Source organism: Leptinotarsa decemlineata, unplaced genomic scaffold, assembly GCF_025532065.1.
Source record: "Leptinotarsa decemlineata unplaced genomic scaffold, Ldec_3_MD MMD2_tig00000010_RagTag_RagTag, whole genome shotgun sequence".
Lineage (NCBI taxonomy): Eukaryota > Metazoa > Arthropoda > Insecta > Coleoptera > Chrysomelidae > Leptinotarsa > Leptinotarsa decemlineata.
Genome location: NW_027412538.1, coordinates 12,281,656 through 12,300,925, shown reverse-complemented (window position 1 = coordinate 12,300,925; position 19,270 = coordinate 12,281,656). Strand labels below are relative to the sequence as shown.

The following is a 19,270-nucleotide window of genomic DNA, read 5'->3' as shown; positions in this document are numbered from 1 at the left end:
TGGTTAACGGAAAAACAGATTCTAACAGAATTTTCCCCTTCAAAAAGGGACCGTTTTCGAAATGCAGGGTGTTCAAAAATATAATATCAAAAAAAGTTTTCTCAAGAACTTCTATGTTTTTGATTTATTTTCTAAATAATTCTAGCTATCACCCCATTGCAAGAAGCATTCTTTTCTAAAAGCAACATTATGTTTCTATCAGCATCCAGTAGCTCAAAGTAGGGGAAGCTGATCCCATTGTTACCACCACTGGTCTAAGGTAAATGTATAAATGTTACTGAAGTTTTTTCCTAACACCAAACCGTTATTTTAACACCTCGACATATGTTTCGATCACCAAGTGATCATCTTCAAGAGGAAGATCAAACTGATCTTCCTCTTGACCAAAGGTTCCAAACAGTGCATCACAAATAAGGTGAATTTCTTCACGTTTTCAAAAATTATTACCAAAAAATTGCCGATTCATCAGAGATATTCTGCTCATGATCTCATAAATATTTCGTACATGAAACTGTGATTGTATAAACATTGAGCTTTCGTCGTTCTTTCCGTTATAACAGAAGAATCTAGAAGCAAAAAAAGAGTTCGAATTCCAGACCCAGTCGTACTCCACTGCGTTCATTCGAAACTTCTCAAGTTTCATCATTTTTTGCGAGATCTTCCTTCAATCAAAAAGCTAATCAAAAACGAATTCAACAGATTTTCATTACCACAAATTCCTTTCCAGAGAAAGCTTGTTTCATATTCTTCGCAATTGTATTCATTTATCATTTTGTTTCAGGCTCAAGGGATTCCTCAGCTTAGATGTAGATGTGTCTCACCTGGAAATCAATCAGTGTGAAGTCAAGGATAATAAACGCCTCGACAATGAGATTTCTATCTTTCACGGATCTCATAAATGCCACAATTCTACAGAGGTAAGAACTCTCTCATAACGTTTTATACTACCTGCTTTGAAAATTTTATATTGAAATTTATTACATACATAATACGGTTATTCACGAAAAAGCAATTTTCCCAAATGAAGGAAAACTTGCAATATACAATCATATGTTTTATTTCATCCGATTTTTTCTTCAATTATATTTCCATTACAAATACATTCCGTATTTAAAGTCAAACTGATATTAAACCTGTATTAACTGTAATAAAAACAAAATCTTCAAAAATATAACCGATCGAACTTCAAGAACTAATCCTGGACAGTGTAAAAATAATTCTGAAACAGAATATGTTCTCGTTTGAAATTCAATTCCATCAGATTTTCGTGGCAATGTTAGTTTAAAACTCGTTTTGTATGTTACAACATTAGTTGTCAGTATTTCAACGTAAGTTTGAAGTTCGTTAACTTCAAGTCTGACAAATGGTTAGATTAACGGAAATTCATAAAATAACAGTTTTTCAAATGATTGGTTATGGAGATAAAACCCGAACACAACAGAAAGTAGCTCGCCTATTTCATTAGAAATTTACTAATTTACCGCACATATCTCAAAAAACAATAAGCAAAACGCAGAAGCAGTTTCGCAAGCTTGGTCATGTGGGGCAGATAAAAAAAAGCAGCTGCCAATGCGATGAATGATGAACTCAAATTAGATGTGATGCTCGAATTTGAGGAAAACCCGCATACATCGAATAGACAGGCATCCCATACATTCAATGTTGGTCATACAGCGATAGTAAACATATTGAAAAAAAATAAAATGCATTCCTATGAAATGATACCTACTCAGGAGCTCATTGAAGACGATTTTGATAGAAGAACTTATTTTTGTGAACAAATTTTAATAATATCATCCAATTAGAAAACGTTGAGTTTTCTGATGAGAATACTTTGTCTCTTAACGGTCATGCTAATCGGCAAATTTGGCGCTACTGGTCAACGAAAAATCTTCACTGGATGAGAGAAAAATACAAGCAACCCCCTCAAAAGGTTAATGTTTGGGCAGGGATTGTAGGAAATCATATCATTGGTCCTTTTTTCATTGAGGGCAACGTGGATGGCGATATAATAATAATGGATTAATAACTACCGACCAATATCATTACTTCCATCACCTGGTAAGATATTTGAACGCGTAATTTATAATAGGCTCATCTCATTTATAAACTCGAATGATATTCTGAACTCCCACCAATTTGGTTTCAGACAAGGAATGTCCACCGAAATGGCGATATTTAATGCGGTAAAACAAATAACAGAGAATGCTGATAGCAAAAAAAACCTAGGTCGGCTTGTACTATGACCTCTCAAAGGCCTTTGATATGGTAAACCACGAAAAACTCCTAAATAAGCTGGAAAAGTATGGTATAAGGGGTGTGGGTTATGAATTCATACCTACCTATCAAATAGATCCCAAGTTGTTAGCATAATGAACGCAGAGAACCATTATATATCCAGTAGAATTATGATTAGGCAGGGTGTACCTCAGGGCTCTATCCTTGGACCAATACTCTTCCTTCTATATGTGAACGACTTACCCGAAGCCTTGAATCTTGGTAGTGTATACCAGTTCGCAGATGACACATCAGTCATTATCACTGGAACAAATGAATTAGAAGTGTCAACCAAAGCTTCAGCTAAGTCAAATAGTATAGTGAAATGGTCAGAGGCAAATATGCTTAAATTGAATATTACCAAAACAGAACTAGTAATTTTCAACAAATCAATAAACTCTATATGTAAAACTCCAAAATAGGTCTATTCCAATATCGGATCACACTAAATTCTTAGGTGTCACGATGGATGCAACCCTCAGTTGACAAACCCATATAAATTTATTGAATAACAGACTGAGCTCTATTTGTGGTGTGATACGATACTTAAGGGATCAAGTCTCTGTTTGTAGCCTGAGAACATTACTATGCACATGTGCAGTCATTGATTCCATATGGTATTATATTTTTGGGTTCTTCAGTATACTCACAAAAAATATTTGTTACTCAAAAAAGAATCCTGAGATGTATCTTAAATCTAGATCAGAGAAGCTCTTGTGAAGAGTTCTTCTGTAAACTTCATATTTTGACAGTGCCCTCGTTGTACTTCTTGGGTCTTGTCTGTTTCATAAAAAATATCCATACCTGTTTCCCAGAAATAGTGGTCAATATTCGAATAATATGCATATTAACACCAGACAATGTAACGAACTAGCTATTCCCAGCCATAACTCAACATATTATGAGAAAGGAGCTTACTATCAGGCAATAAAAGCATATAATTCTCTACCGAAGGAACTTCAAAATATCACAGTCTTCAAGAAGTTTAGAAGTTCAGTCATTTCTTACTGAGACATAAATGCTACTATTCGTTCAACTGCTGGCTAATTTGAAATTTGTTACGAAAATCATTAATAAAAATAGCTATGTAAATATTGTTTATCATGAATATTTTTGAAAAACTCTTCAATTTATATAATTTTCAACTGTAATTTGTCGATGATGATACATTAATATCTGTTAATTTTAAAATTGGTAATTCCAGGGTAAATGAGAATGATTCACTGTAGTTTTTATTTATACAAAATATTATAAATTTTATTTACAAAAATGAGAAGTTGAAAAAAAATTACAAAATTGAAGAAACTAAAAGTTAAACTTTCCCTCGGTTATCTTGAGGGCGCGATTTTGTTCCATCCTTTACATAAAAGAGGACGTATGCTTCTCCACTCACAAGTGACTTTGGTGAAATTGGTGACACGTGTGAATCGTTGTATTTGTGCCACGCGCTAGTATACGGGTGTCTGCAGTATGCTGTATAATGTCCTCTGTTAGTAGTCCCACTGTGATTTAAAAGTGCATATAGATTATAACAAGTAGCCACATTTTCTCCTGCAAAATTGTCCATATCCAATCCTTCTAGAGGAAATTCGATGACATCATTCAATTTGCCTCTACTTTAATGAGAATTAACTTCTCGAAAGTTTGACTTTTGCAGTGTCCACTTGTAAATCGTATTGCAATAAAATTATTATTATCATAATTATTTGACACTACTTCAAAATGATGTCATTCCAAGTTCAGTAAATTTATATCCTGATCCAGGAAACCATCAAGTGCCAGTGAATACGATATGGTTTCAGCAGGATGAAGCACCACCACATTACCAAGTTAATGTCCGGCAATACCTCGATACAACATTTCCCAATCGATGGATAGGGTGGCGAGGATCGATTGAATGGCCAACGCGATCACCTGATCTTTCATCATTAGATTTTTCTGGGGATATATAAAGAGCAATATGTACAAAACTGAACCTTCAGATTTGAATGACTTAAAAAAACGAATAAAGCTTGCGATTAGGTCAGTCACGCCTGATATGTTAAATAATGTTAGAATACAGTTTTATTTGAGATTAGGATGTTGCCAACACGTTCGCGGTGAACATTTTGAACATCTACTTCGTTAACATCCATAGTTCTTTTTCGTATTCTACATTTCATTGCGTTTTGCATTACATTTTAGTTTTTGGGTGTATTTTATGGAATTTCGGTAACCACAATATTTTTAATTTATTTTATCTTGATTGTTGCAATAAACTTGACAGCGATAACATTTTTGAATAGAGAATGAAGAGACATTCCAAAGGAGGTTGAAGGTAGGGGTGGCATTTTTACGTTGAAGAATGTCAAATTATAATTTACATTTGGCATGTTTCGGTTTTTTTTAATATGTACAGTAACCGAAATAATGAATTTATTTCATTTGGCTTTTACACACTGTATGGGCACTAAACTATAATAAAATAGCTTCATGTTATATTCACGTTTTCTTTACTTTACCGCATCTTATATTGGATATTTCTGTTTGTGTCCACAACGTCTCAATCAATACATGTGTGTATCTCCGTAATTGGTTTCGCTAAGGAAAGACAAACATACATAGGGGTGTGCATCCCTGTAAATTCACAGTTCGAAATGATTTACATATTTTCGTCTCAGTGACTTCATCAGCTCCGAGATTATTTCTGAGTAAAACCTTTAATTTTCAGTGCAGCTATAAGCAAACATTGAACGGAGTTCCATGGACCAGAGGAAAGTATCAGTGTGTTTGTAGAGCTGGGTTTTTTTCACCATATCACAATGGCATTTTCAATGGAACATTGGTGGAAGGTAGGTTTATAAAACTGATTACTTTGTGATATTGATGACATATTTATTTTGTGGAAATTCATCTTCAATTAAATGATGAAGATAAAATACTTTGTCTAATTTCCACTTACCTAATGTATTGATATTAATACGACCAAGGTTTCGGTTTTTACACCATTCTCAAGTAACCTAACGCTAAATGCACACACATCGATTTTGGACGGCCGATTTTATATCGGTGGACTGCTGCTCACCGGTATTTTACCGGCGACGACCACCGGTCGGCGTGTGTGCCAGGTCCCGTTCCCACATGTGGTTCACTATTGGAATTTGGACGACCGATACAAAGTCGGGCGTCCAAAATCGGTGTGTGTGCAATTAGCCTAACACTACTGACCTTCTTTCTACTTATCGAAGCAGAAAGCGGAATTGTCTGACCTTTTACTATTATATCCGGTTCGGAGACATGTATCTTCTTGGAGAAAACCGATGCCTGGGTTTTTGTGGCATTGATTCAATGCCATAGTGATGGGATCATTCAAATTAACAATAATCGGTCATTCGATTATTGCAATCACTCGAGATATCTCGAGATGTCAAATGGAATCATTCAAATGATTCAAATCATTCGAATGTTGTATGTATCAGTGACGGCTCGTGCATGTGAGAACAGGGGAGGCTAAAGTCATAAAGACTATATACATACAGAAAAGCCCGCCGGAGACGCGAAAATTTTTTAGGGTACCGCATCTATTATAAGCAAAATAAATGATGGATGGGGTAGGAAGGAAGGTTAAAATAATGTTATAATTATAGATATAAGTTTATATAACTCAAGCATGCAATCTCTCAAATCATTTTTAAACATAAAATTTAATAAATTTGAAGAAGACTTGCAATTTTGAAACATTTGAGGGTCGCTGTACATTAATTAATTTATTTTTCAGTTAAATAATATCGAAAAATGGATACTGAGCTTTTAAGTCGTCATAAAGTTTTTGGGGAAAATCTTTGGTATAAGACGAAAATTTTTCAAACAACAACAAATCAAAGTAGTTTAATTTAAGTAAATCTTCAAATCTAACTTTGATTTGCATTAATATCCAAAAATTAATGTCCAATATTTCATTATAAATCTGTTTATAATTTTGTCTCAAATCGGGTAAGTCTAAATTGGTTTTTCTTTTTTTCTGCGCCGGCGATTCGAGAGTTAAATCAAATGATTCGAAAATATTATTAAAAAATGTATCGTTATTTCTAAAATTCATCATAATTTCTGTTGAATTGTTTAACCATTGTTTTGAGTAATTATTATCTGTTGATTTATTTTGAAGAATAGAAAAAACAACATCGGTATGTTCAAATATTAATATAAATATTTCTAACAAGAAACAAAACTTGTGATCATTTATAATATATTTGAAACCTCTCGCCCCTCTAAGACTTTGGTCGTAGGTTTTAAAATCGGCACTGCTCTTGTCTCTCCATGTTTCTAGATTGTGTTATTCCAAATATGGGTGACAAACGATAGAAAGTCGCCTGTTAATCTTTGTTTCCGGAAGTCAAACTGATGATCGCTCAAGATGTTGAAGCCTCACAAATATTTGAAGATATGTTAGTTCACAACTTTCTCCCTAAGTTTTGATACGACTGATAGGAAAGCGATCGGTCTATAGTTATTTGGAAGATTTTTTTTGACCGTTTTGGAAATAGGCTGAATGCAAGGAAAAACCCCTTTCTTGTAAGACACAGGACCAGACGCGTTGTTGATATTGAGCTGTCGAAAATAAATTTCTGGCATTGTGGACTCGATTATTAGTTTCCTCAATCACCTTCGGGTAATAAGATTCGTGGGAGTCAGTCAGATAAGAAACTGAAACATATCAAAGAAGTATTTTCTACAAAATGGATACTTGAAATAGCTGGTAGAGCGGCATACATTTTCCAGATGGAAATAAGTCCCCTACGAGGCAGAAAAATCGTTATAACCAGTGCTGAACTTTCATTAATATTATATTTATTGTGTAATCTACAGAATCAAATCCCAATAAATGATTGATGTATCATATATCACCAATGAAGTATCAGATGTCTTCACGAAAAATTATATAATTGAAGAAATACGATATGATTGAATTGAAGGGGTTATATTTTTAAGAGTGATTCATTTTTGGGAAAAAAGTTTTTGGCTTTCTCCATCTTGATACAAAAAAAGATGAGGGAATCTTCCAAGGAAAGGAAGGAAGTAATCAATTTGAAAATAAGTAACTCTATACATGGATGTGTAGATCTTGCAAAGAAGTAACTCTCAGACACAAACTGAAAGAAAGTCCTCATGAAATAGCTACTTTCATATAAACATTGAATAACACGAAAGAAAAAAATTCTTTCGAAACAAATACTTCTATATGAACACTGAATCATACAGAAGATACTTTTCTTTACTCAGTTTGTATTTCAAACATTCGATGACATAAGCAGATCAAGCTTATTCCGTGACATTTAAAATCGTAATTCATGAATGAATTGGGTATATTTTCTATGATGTTATCCAATTTGGTACTGAAGAGCCTTAAGGCAAGTGTCTTACGGCAAAACATCGATGTATACTAGTGAGGATGACAGTGTTCCATGTAAGTGCAATTTGTTACCATTCATTTAAAGTAGAACTCATGTGAATGATATCTGATTTTATTCCACAATGAATTTTCATCTTGAAACGTACTATCTGAAATGATATTTGAATAAATATAGTTGTTTATGAATTGGGTTGAATTGAATTGCTGTTTTATCATAACAGGAATAATCTTCTAGAAATTAAACGGTAGTCTTTTAAAAAACAACCAATAAACCCTGTCATAAATCAGCATCATCTCAATGTAACAGGTCTCAATTATAAATCATAACTTCCTGCAAGTTTCCCTGAGCCTATTTAACTTTCCGTCGGTGAATTAACGACAGCTCTAATTATCACAAAATAATTCCATCATACTTCCCGGCTCCACATTGTCATTCTGGCAGAGAGAAACAATTTGCTTTCTAATTATTCCTATCAGCTCTTCTCGAATTTATAATCCACAGTAAAAGCGCGGAAATAAGCAATTAAAATTCAGTCTGGAGTATTATGCAACATTACATCATTAAAAGTTAGTAAATTAAAATATGAGTAAATTACCTCACGGGAATTTTCAATGCACGAGATGTATTTTAAATTGCAAGAACTTTTCAAAACTGGCAAAGTAGGTATTTCTTGTACTATAGAAAAGTGCATACGGGAAATTTCATACCGGTAATAGATTCTTTGAGATTAGGAGCAGATGAGAGCATTTGATCTCATTTCACTTTACCCCTCTTTCCTATTTCCGCCTCACCGATTTAGCGGAAGATGACCGTTTGGCGGGAATTGGCCCGGTGGTTCAGAAGGAAATTCAAAGAAGCCACATACATGTTGTCCAACAATGTTTTCAGCCAAGCTTGCGTAAAAATACGCAACATATGGAAACCTAGTCATCACCCGAAGACGATTGTGGATACTAACAATCGAAACGTCGTAAAGTAAAGTAACTCGACTTGGAACCTCTTAATTTTTTTTTTTTTAGTTTTCGATTTTTTGTTGAATTGATCTATTTTCGACTTGTATTTTATTTCACTGTAATTTCATTTCAGGGTTTTTTGCTTTATATAATTGTTATCTTCAGTTATTCTTTTTCATTTTTCATTTGTATTGGTTCTTTCATGGTTTTCGAATCATTTTATACCTATAATATTACAGAATGGAAGTCCGAACTAACGAAATTTAAACGCTAAAATTGTTCAATTACTATTATCATGGATGAAGATTATTTTTACTATTATTTATATATTTGAGTGGAATAGCAGTTGAATGATGACTTGTTATCATGTAAATTGAACTTCGCCTTTTATCTTCATATAATAAATGAACTGTTCCTGATTAATTTTGATTAATTTGCTTCAAATGTATTAGAAGATACATAAAGACGATATTATTACTATTATATATATATATATATATATATATATATATATATATATATATATATATATATATATATATATATATATATATATATATATATATATATATATGACAGTGTGTCAATTTGAAAACTTCCCACCCTCAATATCTCCCTTCCAGTATATGAAAAAATGGTCAGACAGGTCAACTTTATTTGCAAGGGGGACACTCTGAATGAATATTTTCAACCCTCGGGGTTCAACCCCCTAGGAGGGGTGGATGTTACCCTCAGAATTTCAAATGGAAAGGGGGGTCAAGTGGCACATCATTTTGAAGGGCATTCAATTCGCTTGCCGACGGTGCCCTCATTTATTATTTTCCGATCAGCAGTATCCGAAAATGTAGTTCTAAACTAATAGAAGTAATTAGAATTGGCCTATACTAAAATGCCTGGTTATCAAGTTAGTATGCAAAGAAATACAATTTATTGACTCTCTTATAAGTAAAACTTGTGATGACGGGTCAGCTTTTCAACTTTCCATCAGGGTAAAATTAGACAAGCCTCAAAAAATTTACATTAATTAGTTATCTGATTTCGGTGACTTTCATTTGGGTTTATTATCGGATTTAAAACTCTTATCCCTTTTTTGTTACTTCTGCTATAAAAAGTATCGTTTTTTGAGCAAAAAAGGTGTTCATCGCATTCAAGCCATTTGGTAGTACTATCATTTCAGTTTCATTTGTTGAGCTGATCAGCGATACCTTAGAAAGTGTATAAATTGTAAGAATGGTTTACACTATCCAAGACCGAATTGAAATAATTTTTATTTATGGAGAGGTGGGCAAGTGCGCACGAAGGGCGGCATCTCTTTTTAATGAAAGAAATCCAAATCTTAATATAAGTCACCGGTATGTGCTTGATTTGGTGACAAAGTTTTCCGAAACTGGTTCGGTGAAGAATAAAAAAAGGAATAACCCCAGAGTACTGAATGAGGATGCTCAAATTGAGGTGTTGGGAACATTTGCTGCAGAGCCGACTAGCTCCTTACGATCAGTAGCAGAACAGACGGGAATGTCACACGAGACTGTAAGGAAAGCACTGAAAATGCACAAATTTCATCCATATAAAATGCAGATTCTCCACGAGCTCCATGAGGATGATTATGACAGAAGAATAGAATTCTGTGAAATCATGACTCTTCGAATCAATGCTTTACCTAATCTTCTGTTCAATATCTGTTTCAGTGATGAATGTTCATTTTTCCTGAATGGCAATGTTAATAGGCAAAATTGTCGCTATTGGAGTGACGAAAACCCTCACAATTTTCGAGAAGGACATACACAACACCCACAAAAAGTTAATGTTTGGGCTGGTATTCTTGGAAATGCCATTATCGGACCTTTATTTTTTGAAGAAAACTTGAATGGTGATCTGTACCTAGATATGCTTCAAGCACCTATCGATCCACTTATAACTCACGAGCTCGAAACTCAAATTGATGCACACGGTAATTTACTGTTGCAGGAAGATTTGTTACATTTCCAACAGGACGGTGCGCCACCTCATTATTTTCGCCCCGTCCGACAATGGTTGAACGAGCGATTCCGGGAGAGATGGATTGGCAAAAGGGGATCAATTGAGTGGCCACCGAGATCACCGGATTTGACTCCATTAGATTTTTTTCTTTGGGGATATCTCAAATCTGTCGTTTATAAAACACAGCCCACTGATATGGATGACCTCAAAGGACGAATTACAGCAGCATGCCGGTCAATTAGTGGTGAAGTTTTCCAAAATGTTCGAGAGGAGTTCGAAAACAGACTGTATTACTGTTTAGAGCAGAATGGACAACATTTTGAACATATTATCAGATAAAGCGTAACAAGATGGTTGAAATTTGTTTTTTGCAATTTAGTATTTTTTGTTTGCACTCGATGCGTATTTCGTTAACTAAGTAGTTCTACATTCCTCTCACTTCCACGAATTCGAATATTACTCAAGGGTTGGAACGATGCTACCTGTTACGATGCTCACCTTTTCCAATAGTCCATTACAATCATTTGTTTTGAATACCAACCTGAATACCAAACATCTAGTGCGGGCGAGTTTTAATCATTTATTCTTATTCACTTCTAATCACCGTTCGTTTGGAACGTTATTGTTCAAAAACTGCTCATCAAAAACTAATGAAAAAGGTATCATTGGCAAGAGAATTGAATGCCCTTCAAAATGATGTGCCACTTGACCCCCCTTTCCATTTGAAATTCTGAGGGTAACATCCACCCCTCCTAGGGGGTTGAACCCCGAGGGTTGAAAATATTCATTCAGAGTGTCCCCCTTGCAAATAAAGTTGACCTGTCTGACCATTTTTTCATATTATGTACTGGAAGGGAGATATTGAGGGTGGGAAGTTTTCAAATTGACACACTATATAACTTCACCGAGGATTTCGTTTCATGTTCTCTGCATTGGAGAGAAGGGTAATGGAATAATACAAAACGAAACCGATTATTTTAAAAAATTGAAAAAACCGTGTCTTTCGCCAAAATATAGAAAATTTGTTCCCGATTCATTCGCCAAATTATAGCATCGAATTTTTTGAACTCCGTAAAAATGAAAAATTGGTTTTGTTGATTTTTCAAGCCGTTATGAAGTAAGCTGGAAAATATAACTTCACCGAGGATTTCGTTTCATGTTCTCTGCATTGGAGAGAAGGGTAATGGAATAATACAAAACGAAACCGATTATTTTAAAAAATTGAAAAAACCGTGTCTTTCGCCAAAATAAAGAAAATTTGTTCCCGATTCGTTCGCCAAATTATAGCATCGAATTTTTTGAACTCCGTAAAAATGAAAAATTGGTTTTGTTGATTTTTCAAGCCAAGGTATGAAGTAAGCTGGAAAATATAACTTCACCGAGGATTTCGTTTCATGTTCTCTGCATTGGAGAGAAGGGTAATGGAATAATAGAAAACGAAACCGATTATTTTTAAAAAATTGAAAAAACCGTGTCTTTCGCCAAAATATTGAAAATTTGTTCCCGATTCATTCGCCAAATTATAGCATCGAAAATTTTGAACTCCGTAAAAATGAAAAATTGGTTTTGTTGATTTTTCAAGCCAAGTTATGAAGTAAGCTGGAAAATATAACTCCACCGAGGATTTCGTTTCATGTTCTCTGCATTGGAGAGAAGGGTAATGGAATAATACAAAACGAAACCGATTATTTTAAAAAAAATTGAAAAAACCGTGTCTTTCGCCAAAATATAGAAAATTTGTTCCCGATTCATTCGCCAAATTATAGCATTGAAAATTTTGAACTCCGTAAAAATGAAAAATTGGTTTTGTTGATTTTTCAAGCCAAGTTATGAAGTAAGCTGGAAAATATAACTTCACCGAGGATTTCGTTTCATATTCTCTGCATTGGAGAGAAGGGTAATGGAATAATACAAAACGAAACCGATTATTTTAAAAAATTGAAAAAACCGTGTCTTTCGCCAAAATATAGAAAATTTGTTCCCGATTCATTCGCCAAATTATAGCATCGAATTTTTTGAACTCCGTAAAAATGAAAAATTGGTTTTGTTGATTTTTCAAGCCAAGGTATGAAGTAAGCTGGAAAATATAACTTCACCGAGGATTTCGTTTCATGTTCTCTGCATTGGAGAGAAGGGTAATGGAATAATACAAAACGAAACCGATTATTTTAAAATAATTGAAAAAACCGTGTCTTTCGCCAAAATATAGAAAATTTGTTCCCGATTCATTCGCCAAATTATAGCATCGAAAATTTTTAACTCCGTAAAAATTAAAAATTGGTTTTGTTGATTTTTCAAGCCAAGGTATGAAGTAAGCTGGAAAATATAACTTCACCGAGGATTTCGTTTCATGTTCTCTGCATTGGAGAGAAGGGTAATGGAATAATACAAAACGAAACCGATTATTTTAAAATAATTGAAAAAACCGTGTCTTTCGCCAAAATATAGAAAATTTGTTCCCGATTCATTCGCCAAATTATAGCATCGAAAATTTTGAACTCCGTAAAAATTAAAAATTGGTTTTGTTGATTTTTCAAGCCAAGTTATGAAGTAAGCTGGAAAATATAACTTCACCGAGGATTTCGTTTCATGTTCTCTGCATTGGAGAGAAGGGTAATGGAATAATACAAAACGAAACCGATTATTTTAAAAAATTGAAAAAACCGTGTCTTTCGCCAAAATATTGAAAATTTGTTCCCGATTCATTCGTCAAATTATAGCATCGAATTTTTTGAACTCCGTAAAAATGAAAAATTGGTTTTGTTGATTTTTCAAGCCAAGTTATGAAGTAAGCTGGAAAATATAACTCCACCGAGGATTTCGTTTCATGTTCTCTGCATTGGAGAGAAGGGTAATGGAATAATACAAAACGAAACCGATTATTTTTAAAAAATTGAAAAAACCGTGTCTTTCGCCAAAATATAGAAAATTTGTTCCCGATTCATTCGCCAAATTATAGCATCGAAAATTTTGAACTCCGTAAAAATGAAAAATTGGTTTTGTTGATTTTTCAAGCCAAGTTATGAAGTAAGCTGGAAAATATAACTTCACCGAGGATTTCGTTTCATGTTCTCTGCATTGGAGAGAAGGGTAATGGAATAATACAAAACGAAACCGATTATTTTAAAAAATTGAAAAAACCGTGTCTTTCGCCAAAATATTGAAAATTTGTTCCCGATTCATTCGTCAAATTATAGCATCGAATTTTTTGAACTCCGTAAAAATGAAAAATTGGTTTTGTTGATTTTTCAAGCCAAGTTATGAAGTAAGCTGGAAAATATAACTCCACCGAGGATTTCGTTTCATGTTCTCTGCATTGGAGAGAAGGGTAATGGAATAATACAAAACGAAACCGATTATTTTTAAAAAATTGAAAAAACCGTGTCTTTCGCCAAAATATAGAAAATTTGTTCCCGATTCATTCGCCAAATTATAGCATCGAAAATTTTGAACTCCGTAAAAATGAAAAATTGGTTTTGTTGATTTTTCAAGCCAAGTTATGAAGTAAGCTGGAAAATATAACTTCACCGAGGATTTCGTTTCATGTTCTCTGCATTGGAGAGAAGGGTAATGGAATAATACAAAACGAAACCGATTATTTAAAAAAATTGAAAAAACCGTGTCTTTCGCCAAAATATAGAAAATTTGTTCCCGATTCATTCGCCAAATTATAGCATCGAAAATTTTGAACTCCGTAAAAATGAAAAATTGGTTTTGTTGATTTTTCAAGCCAAGTTATGAAGTAAGCTGGAAAATATAACTTCACCGAGGATTTCGTTTCATGTTCTCTGCATTGGAGAGAAGGGTAATGGAATAATACAAAACGAAACCGATTATTTTTAAAAAAAAATGAAAAAACCGTGTCTTTCGCCAAAATATAGAAAATTTGTTCCCGATTCATTCGCCAAATTATAGCATCGAATTTTTTGAACTCCGTAAAAATGAAAAATTGGTTTTGTTGATTTTTCAAGCCAAGTTATGAAGTAAGCTGGAAAATATAACTTCACCGAGGATTTCGTTTCATGTTCTCTGCATTGGAGAGAAGGGTAATGGAATAATACAAAACGAAACCGATTATTTTAAAAAAATTGAAAAAACCGTGTCTTTCGCCAAAATATAGAAAATTTGTTCCCGATTCGTTCGCCAAATTATAGCATCGAATTTTTTGACCTCCGTAAAAATGAAAAATTGGTTTTGTTGATTTTTCAAGCCAAGTTATGAAGTAAGCTGGAAAATATGTATATATATATATATATATATATATATATATATATATATATATATATATATATATATATATATATATATATATATATATATATATATATACAGTAGAATGGAATAAAGGGGTCTCTCAGTCAAAAAATCAAAAATCAAAAACTCTGCTTCACTTTGCCAAGCTTTCGCTTCTTCAGGTGCCTATAATTTATTGAGTTGTGGGTTTTTTTGCCAATGAATAAAATTAAATCATACCTACAGTAAAAATGAGTAAAAAACAATTAATTGAACATATAAATCGACGAAAAAAGTTAAACATCAACGGAGTTTTTTTGGTTTGACAAATGTCATACCTTCACATAAATGTCATTTTTCAATGGGCATGATGATTTGATAATCTTTGACTCTAAAGGGAAAGTTGATTGATACAATTTTCATTATTATCAATATGAGTTTTGGTATAGTTCCAGCAAGTTACTGTATATACTGCTGAGATTATCAATGTCAGTTCTCTTATTCATACAATTAGAAGACTTATTAATTTCAACCATTTCAAGAAAAAGGTGTTTGAAAATATTTTTTTCTGTCAACTCGGCAGTTGACTTGGACATGTCCCTTTCACAAGATGTATAAAAATTGTAAAAAATGTTTTACAACAATCTAATGTTATTAGTGCCATCCACATTTTATTATAATGTTCTCAGTTTTAACCAGTTATCCAGTATCATGAGTGTTCATAAATCATCACATTTTCAAAGTGTTTTAAGAAAACAATTCTTCTCATGCTTGCTTCATATACATAACCTCAGCTTTCAGTTCCTGAAGAAGAGTCAATAAAGTCTCGAAAGCTTGAACAGAAAAAAGAGTTCTCATTTTTCTTGTCTCCGACTGCACACCCGTTCCAATCCCCGTGCTGTTTCTTAACTTAGCCAGTCGTGCTATATATATATATATATATATATATATATATATATATATATATATATATATATATATATATATATATATATATATATAAATATGATGAGATGTTTTCTCGGGTTTCGCTCCGGGTTCTGTGTATTTTATCCCCATAAGGATTATTTTCACAACGTTTCGGCAAAGTCTCATTTGCCATCTTCTGGTAATATCTGGTTTTGTCAACCAGACTGATTAGTTCGAAATCTGTGTCTCAATTTATAGGGATGGATGTTTCCCTTTAACTTTGTTGCTGCCACTACCTGTGTTTGCTCGACTACCAGTTTTGTTCTTGTACCTGTATTGCCATGTGCCGAGTTTTGCTTCTGGGGTTGAGCGGTCTGATTGCTTGTGCGAAGCGATAAAACGGATCTTCATGTTGATGGTAATCTTTGCTCATCATCCCTCTTGTTCATATTATTAGGTCATTTTTCAATTTCGATAGCCTCTCTGATTGTTCGCGAGTAAAAGTTTTCGTTGCTTGCTAGTATTTTTGTGTTATCGAAATTGATGTTATGTCATGTCTGCAGTACGTGTTGGAAGAGAGAAGACGTGGTGACTTTTCCCTTCACTGCTAGTTTGTGTTCATCTTTGCGTATGTTGATTCGTCTGTTGGTCTGGCCGATGTAAGTCCTGTCACAATCATGGGATGGAAACATCCATCCCTATAAATAGAGACACAGAGTTCGAACTAATCAGTCTGGTTGAAAAAACCAGACATCACCAGAAGATGGCAAATGAGACTTTGCCGAAACGTTGTGAAAATAATCCTTATAGGGATGAAATACACAGGACACGGAGCGAAACCCGAGAAAACAGCTCATCATACTTTAACCGTGAGAATCTTCGAATCTCATGTCACAGTGTTAGTTGTCATACACTTCGGAAACGGTTTGACCGATGTTTATGAGTTTTTGAACTCACTGGAGTTGCCGGGCAATTAAAATTCAACACGGCTGTGCAACTATACGCGATTAGTCATAAAAAAATTAATGAGAAACGTTGTCAAAGCCATCATTTCAAATGGCAAGTTCCGAGATGAAAACATATCAACACCACTAGTCCCTAATATCTAGACAGGACTATTGATACGTCTCAAGGCCAAACAATGTCCGTTTGTGGCTTGGATTTGAGCAAACCAATTTTTTCACACGGACAATTATACGTGGCATGCTCTCGAGTGGCAAACCATCCAGTTTGTATGTGTTATCTAAATATGGACTAACGAAAACTATAGCATTTAGGGATCAATATCATTTGTAAGTGTTATATTCTTCTTTTCTACCTAACCGAATTTAATCATTTCAGAAGCGTGGTCTGAACTCGTGGAAAATAGAAGTACCTCGTGGAAAACCGTTTTTCAATGCAGGAAATGTGCACCTGGGTGTCATTTCTGTACTGATCTATCGCCGTGTTTGGCTACATATCATTGGCCCTTTAGGTGAGTTTCCACGCGTGCAAAAACGTTCTCCTAAACTTCCGTTCTGTTCCAGGATTGCCTTACTGACGTTTTCAATTATATGTGTTGTTTGGACTATAGCTCTGAATGTATATATGTTTAAACACAGAAAACTGAAAGTTTTCAAGGTAGCAAGCCCGATATTTCTCAGTATTACTCTTTTTGGCTGTGCAACAATGTATTTAGAGGTAAGGATTCAAACACTGATCACTGATCATCATCGCTTATGTGTCATCCTCGCAAATATACCAGGTGACGACGAAATCATTGTACACGGTGCCATTCAGTTGTTTCTGGGGTAAGGAATTGACATTCGGAGCGATATAACACAAGTTCCATCCTTTAACTATAAGTTGACGAGATACAGTTTCAATTATCTCGGTAAAAAATTGTACAATATTGTAGATAAATCAATTAGGGATATTAAGTTTCTCAATTCCTTCAAATCAAAAATAACACTGTGGATCGTTGAGAATTCCAACCAGTTGTTGCAATTGTTATATCATCCAATACAATAAAAAGTTGTATTCACATTTTCAAACTCACACATTTTATATTCAACTACTGTCTACCGACATATCTCTACCCCATATCTTTTTTTTCAGCCTTTTTTTACTCATTTTTTTTTCTTAAATTCTGTTGCAAATAATTATGTCTGAGTTCATAGTCCTGTATTACGCGACACATAACACTTACAAACGTTGCACTAGAGACATATTTAAAATTACGGTATTACTGTTTGCTACACACGAGCTTGCTCTGTAGTAATTTGTATTATTGTTTTGTTATATTTGTTTGCTCAGATTGTAATATTACACACATTGTGGTGCGTTGTATTTACTGTACACAAAAAACATATTTATATATTTAAATTAATCTATATCACATATATCATTATTCCAAAATAGCATAACGTACTATAATTTTGGTTCGCTATATTCTCTGTGCTCATATATTATATCTATGTATTTGAATGAAACAATAAATTCTATTCTATTCTATTCTATTCTCTCGAATTGGAGCCGCAGAGGCTATTTTTCCTGAATCTATGGTGGTACTATGACGTCAAACAACTTGATGGTTCGAGAAACGACAATGTCTTCTCAGTTTTGAAATAATAATTCATGGAATTGAATTTTTCACTAATTTTATTTGTAATCCGTCTTATGATTTAATACTAAAATAAATAATGAAATTTGGAACAATCATGAAATACAAATCAATCCAAAGAACTAAGATTATAAAAAAATCACATCTAAGGTGCTGCTTCGTTCCCTCCTGTTCATAAAAGAGGAGATATGCCTCATCGCTCACAAGTGATTTTGGCGAAATTGGGAACACGTGTGAATCGTTGTATTCATACCACATGCCACTATATGAGTGTCTGTGATTTGAAAGTGCATACAGATTATAACGACAAGGAGCCATATTGTCTGCTGCATAACTGCTCATATCTAAACCATCCGAAGAAAAGTCAAAGGAAACATTCAATTTGCCTCTGAATCTTTCCATTGGAGAGAATATTTTCAAATGACTTACTAAAATACGGGGAAACTTATAGATTGATAATGACTTTGTACATTTTCTCTTTTGCTTGCACCTCGAACACATTGGTTTTTCATCTCCATCCAGAGTTTCCTCTCTTGTGAAAGAATCCAAGCAATGTGGCAAACTCAATTGGCCAGTTCTTTGTGGTATGGGAAGGGACAGATCCCAGAAAGGATCAAAGGTTACTGATGAGTGACCACAGTGTGTGCACTTCATAGTGGATTTTAATTAACCAACGAAATAGTCTACAATCTACACTATTCAATAATTTTGTTAAATGTCATTTTCACTTCATCTGGAAAATATCAATGGAAAATTGAATTTTCGAAACAAAAGCATTGAAGTGTACCTCTCGTACTACAAAAGAAATGTCAGGTATACTACGCGGTTTATTTTTCTGTGCCAGTGAAAAAATAAAAGTTTCAAAAGGTCTTACCTTATTTATTCATTATTAAATAGTTATTGTCGAAGATAAAAAAATGTACTTT

At 33.8% G+C, this 19,270-nt stretch overlaps 2 protein-coding genes across 3 annotated transcripts in view; both read left to right on the top strand.

Annotated features, from left to right (window-relative positions):
• Positions 1-19,270, top strand: part of LOC111510203 (myrosinase 1) — a 408,217-nt gene that overhangs the window by 312,830 nt on the left and 76,117 nt on the right. The window lies entirely within an intron of this gene.
• The window catches only part of LOC111516085 (probable G-protein coupled receptor CG31760), a 155,276-nt gene that overhangs the window by 127,503 nt on the left and 8,503 nt on the right, over positions 1-19,270 (top strand). For both annotated transcript variants that reach the window (XM_074171468.1, XM_074171469.1), the window contains 4 exons: positions 782-917; positions 4,988-5,108; positions 17,084-17,216; positions 17,269-17,422. In XM_074171468.1, coding sequence (XP_074027569.1) covers positions 782-917; positions 4,988-5,108; positions 17,084-17,216; positions 17,269-17,422 — 544 coding nt within the window. The remainder of the gene's footprint in view (positions 1-781; positions 918-4,987; positions 5,109-17,083; positions 17,217-17,268; positions 17,423-19,270) is intronic.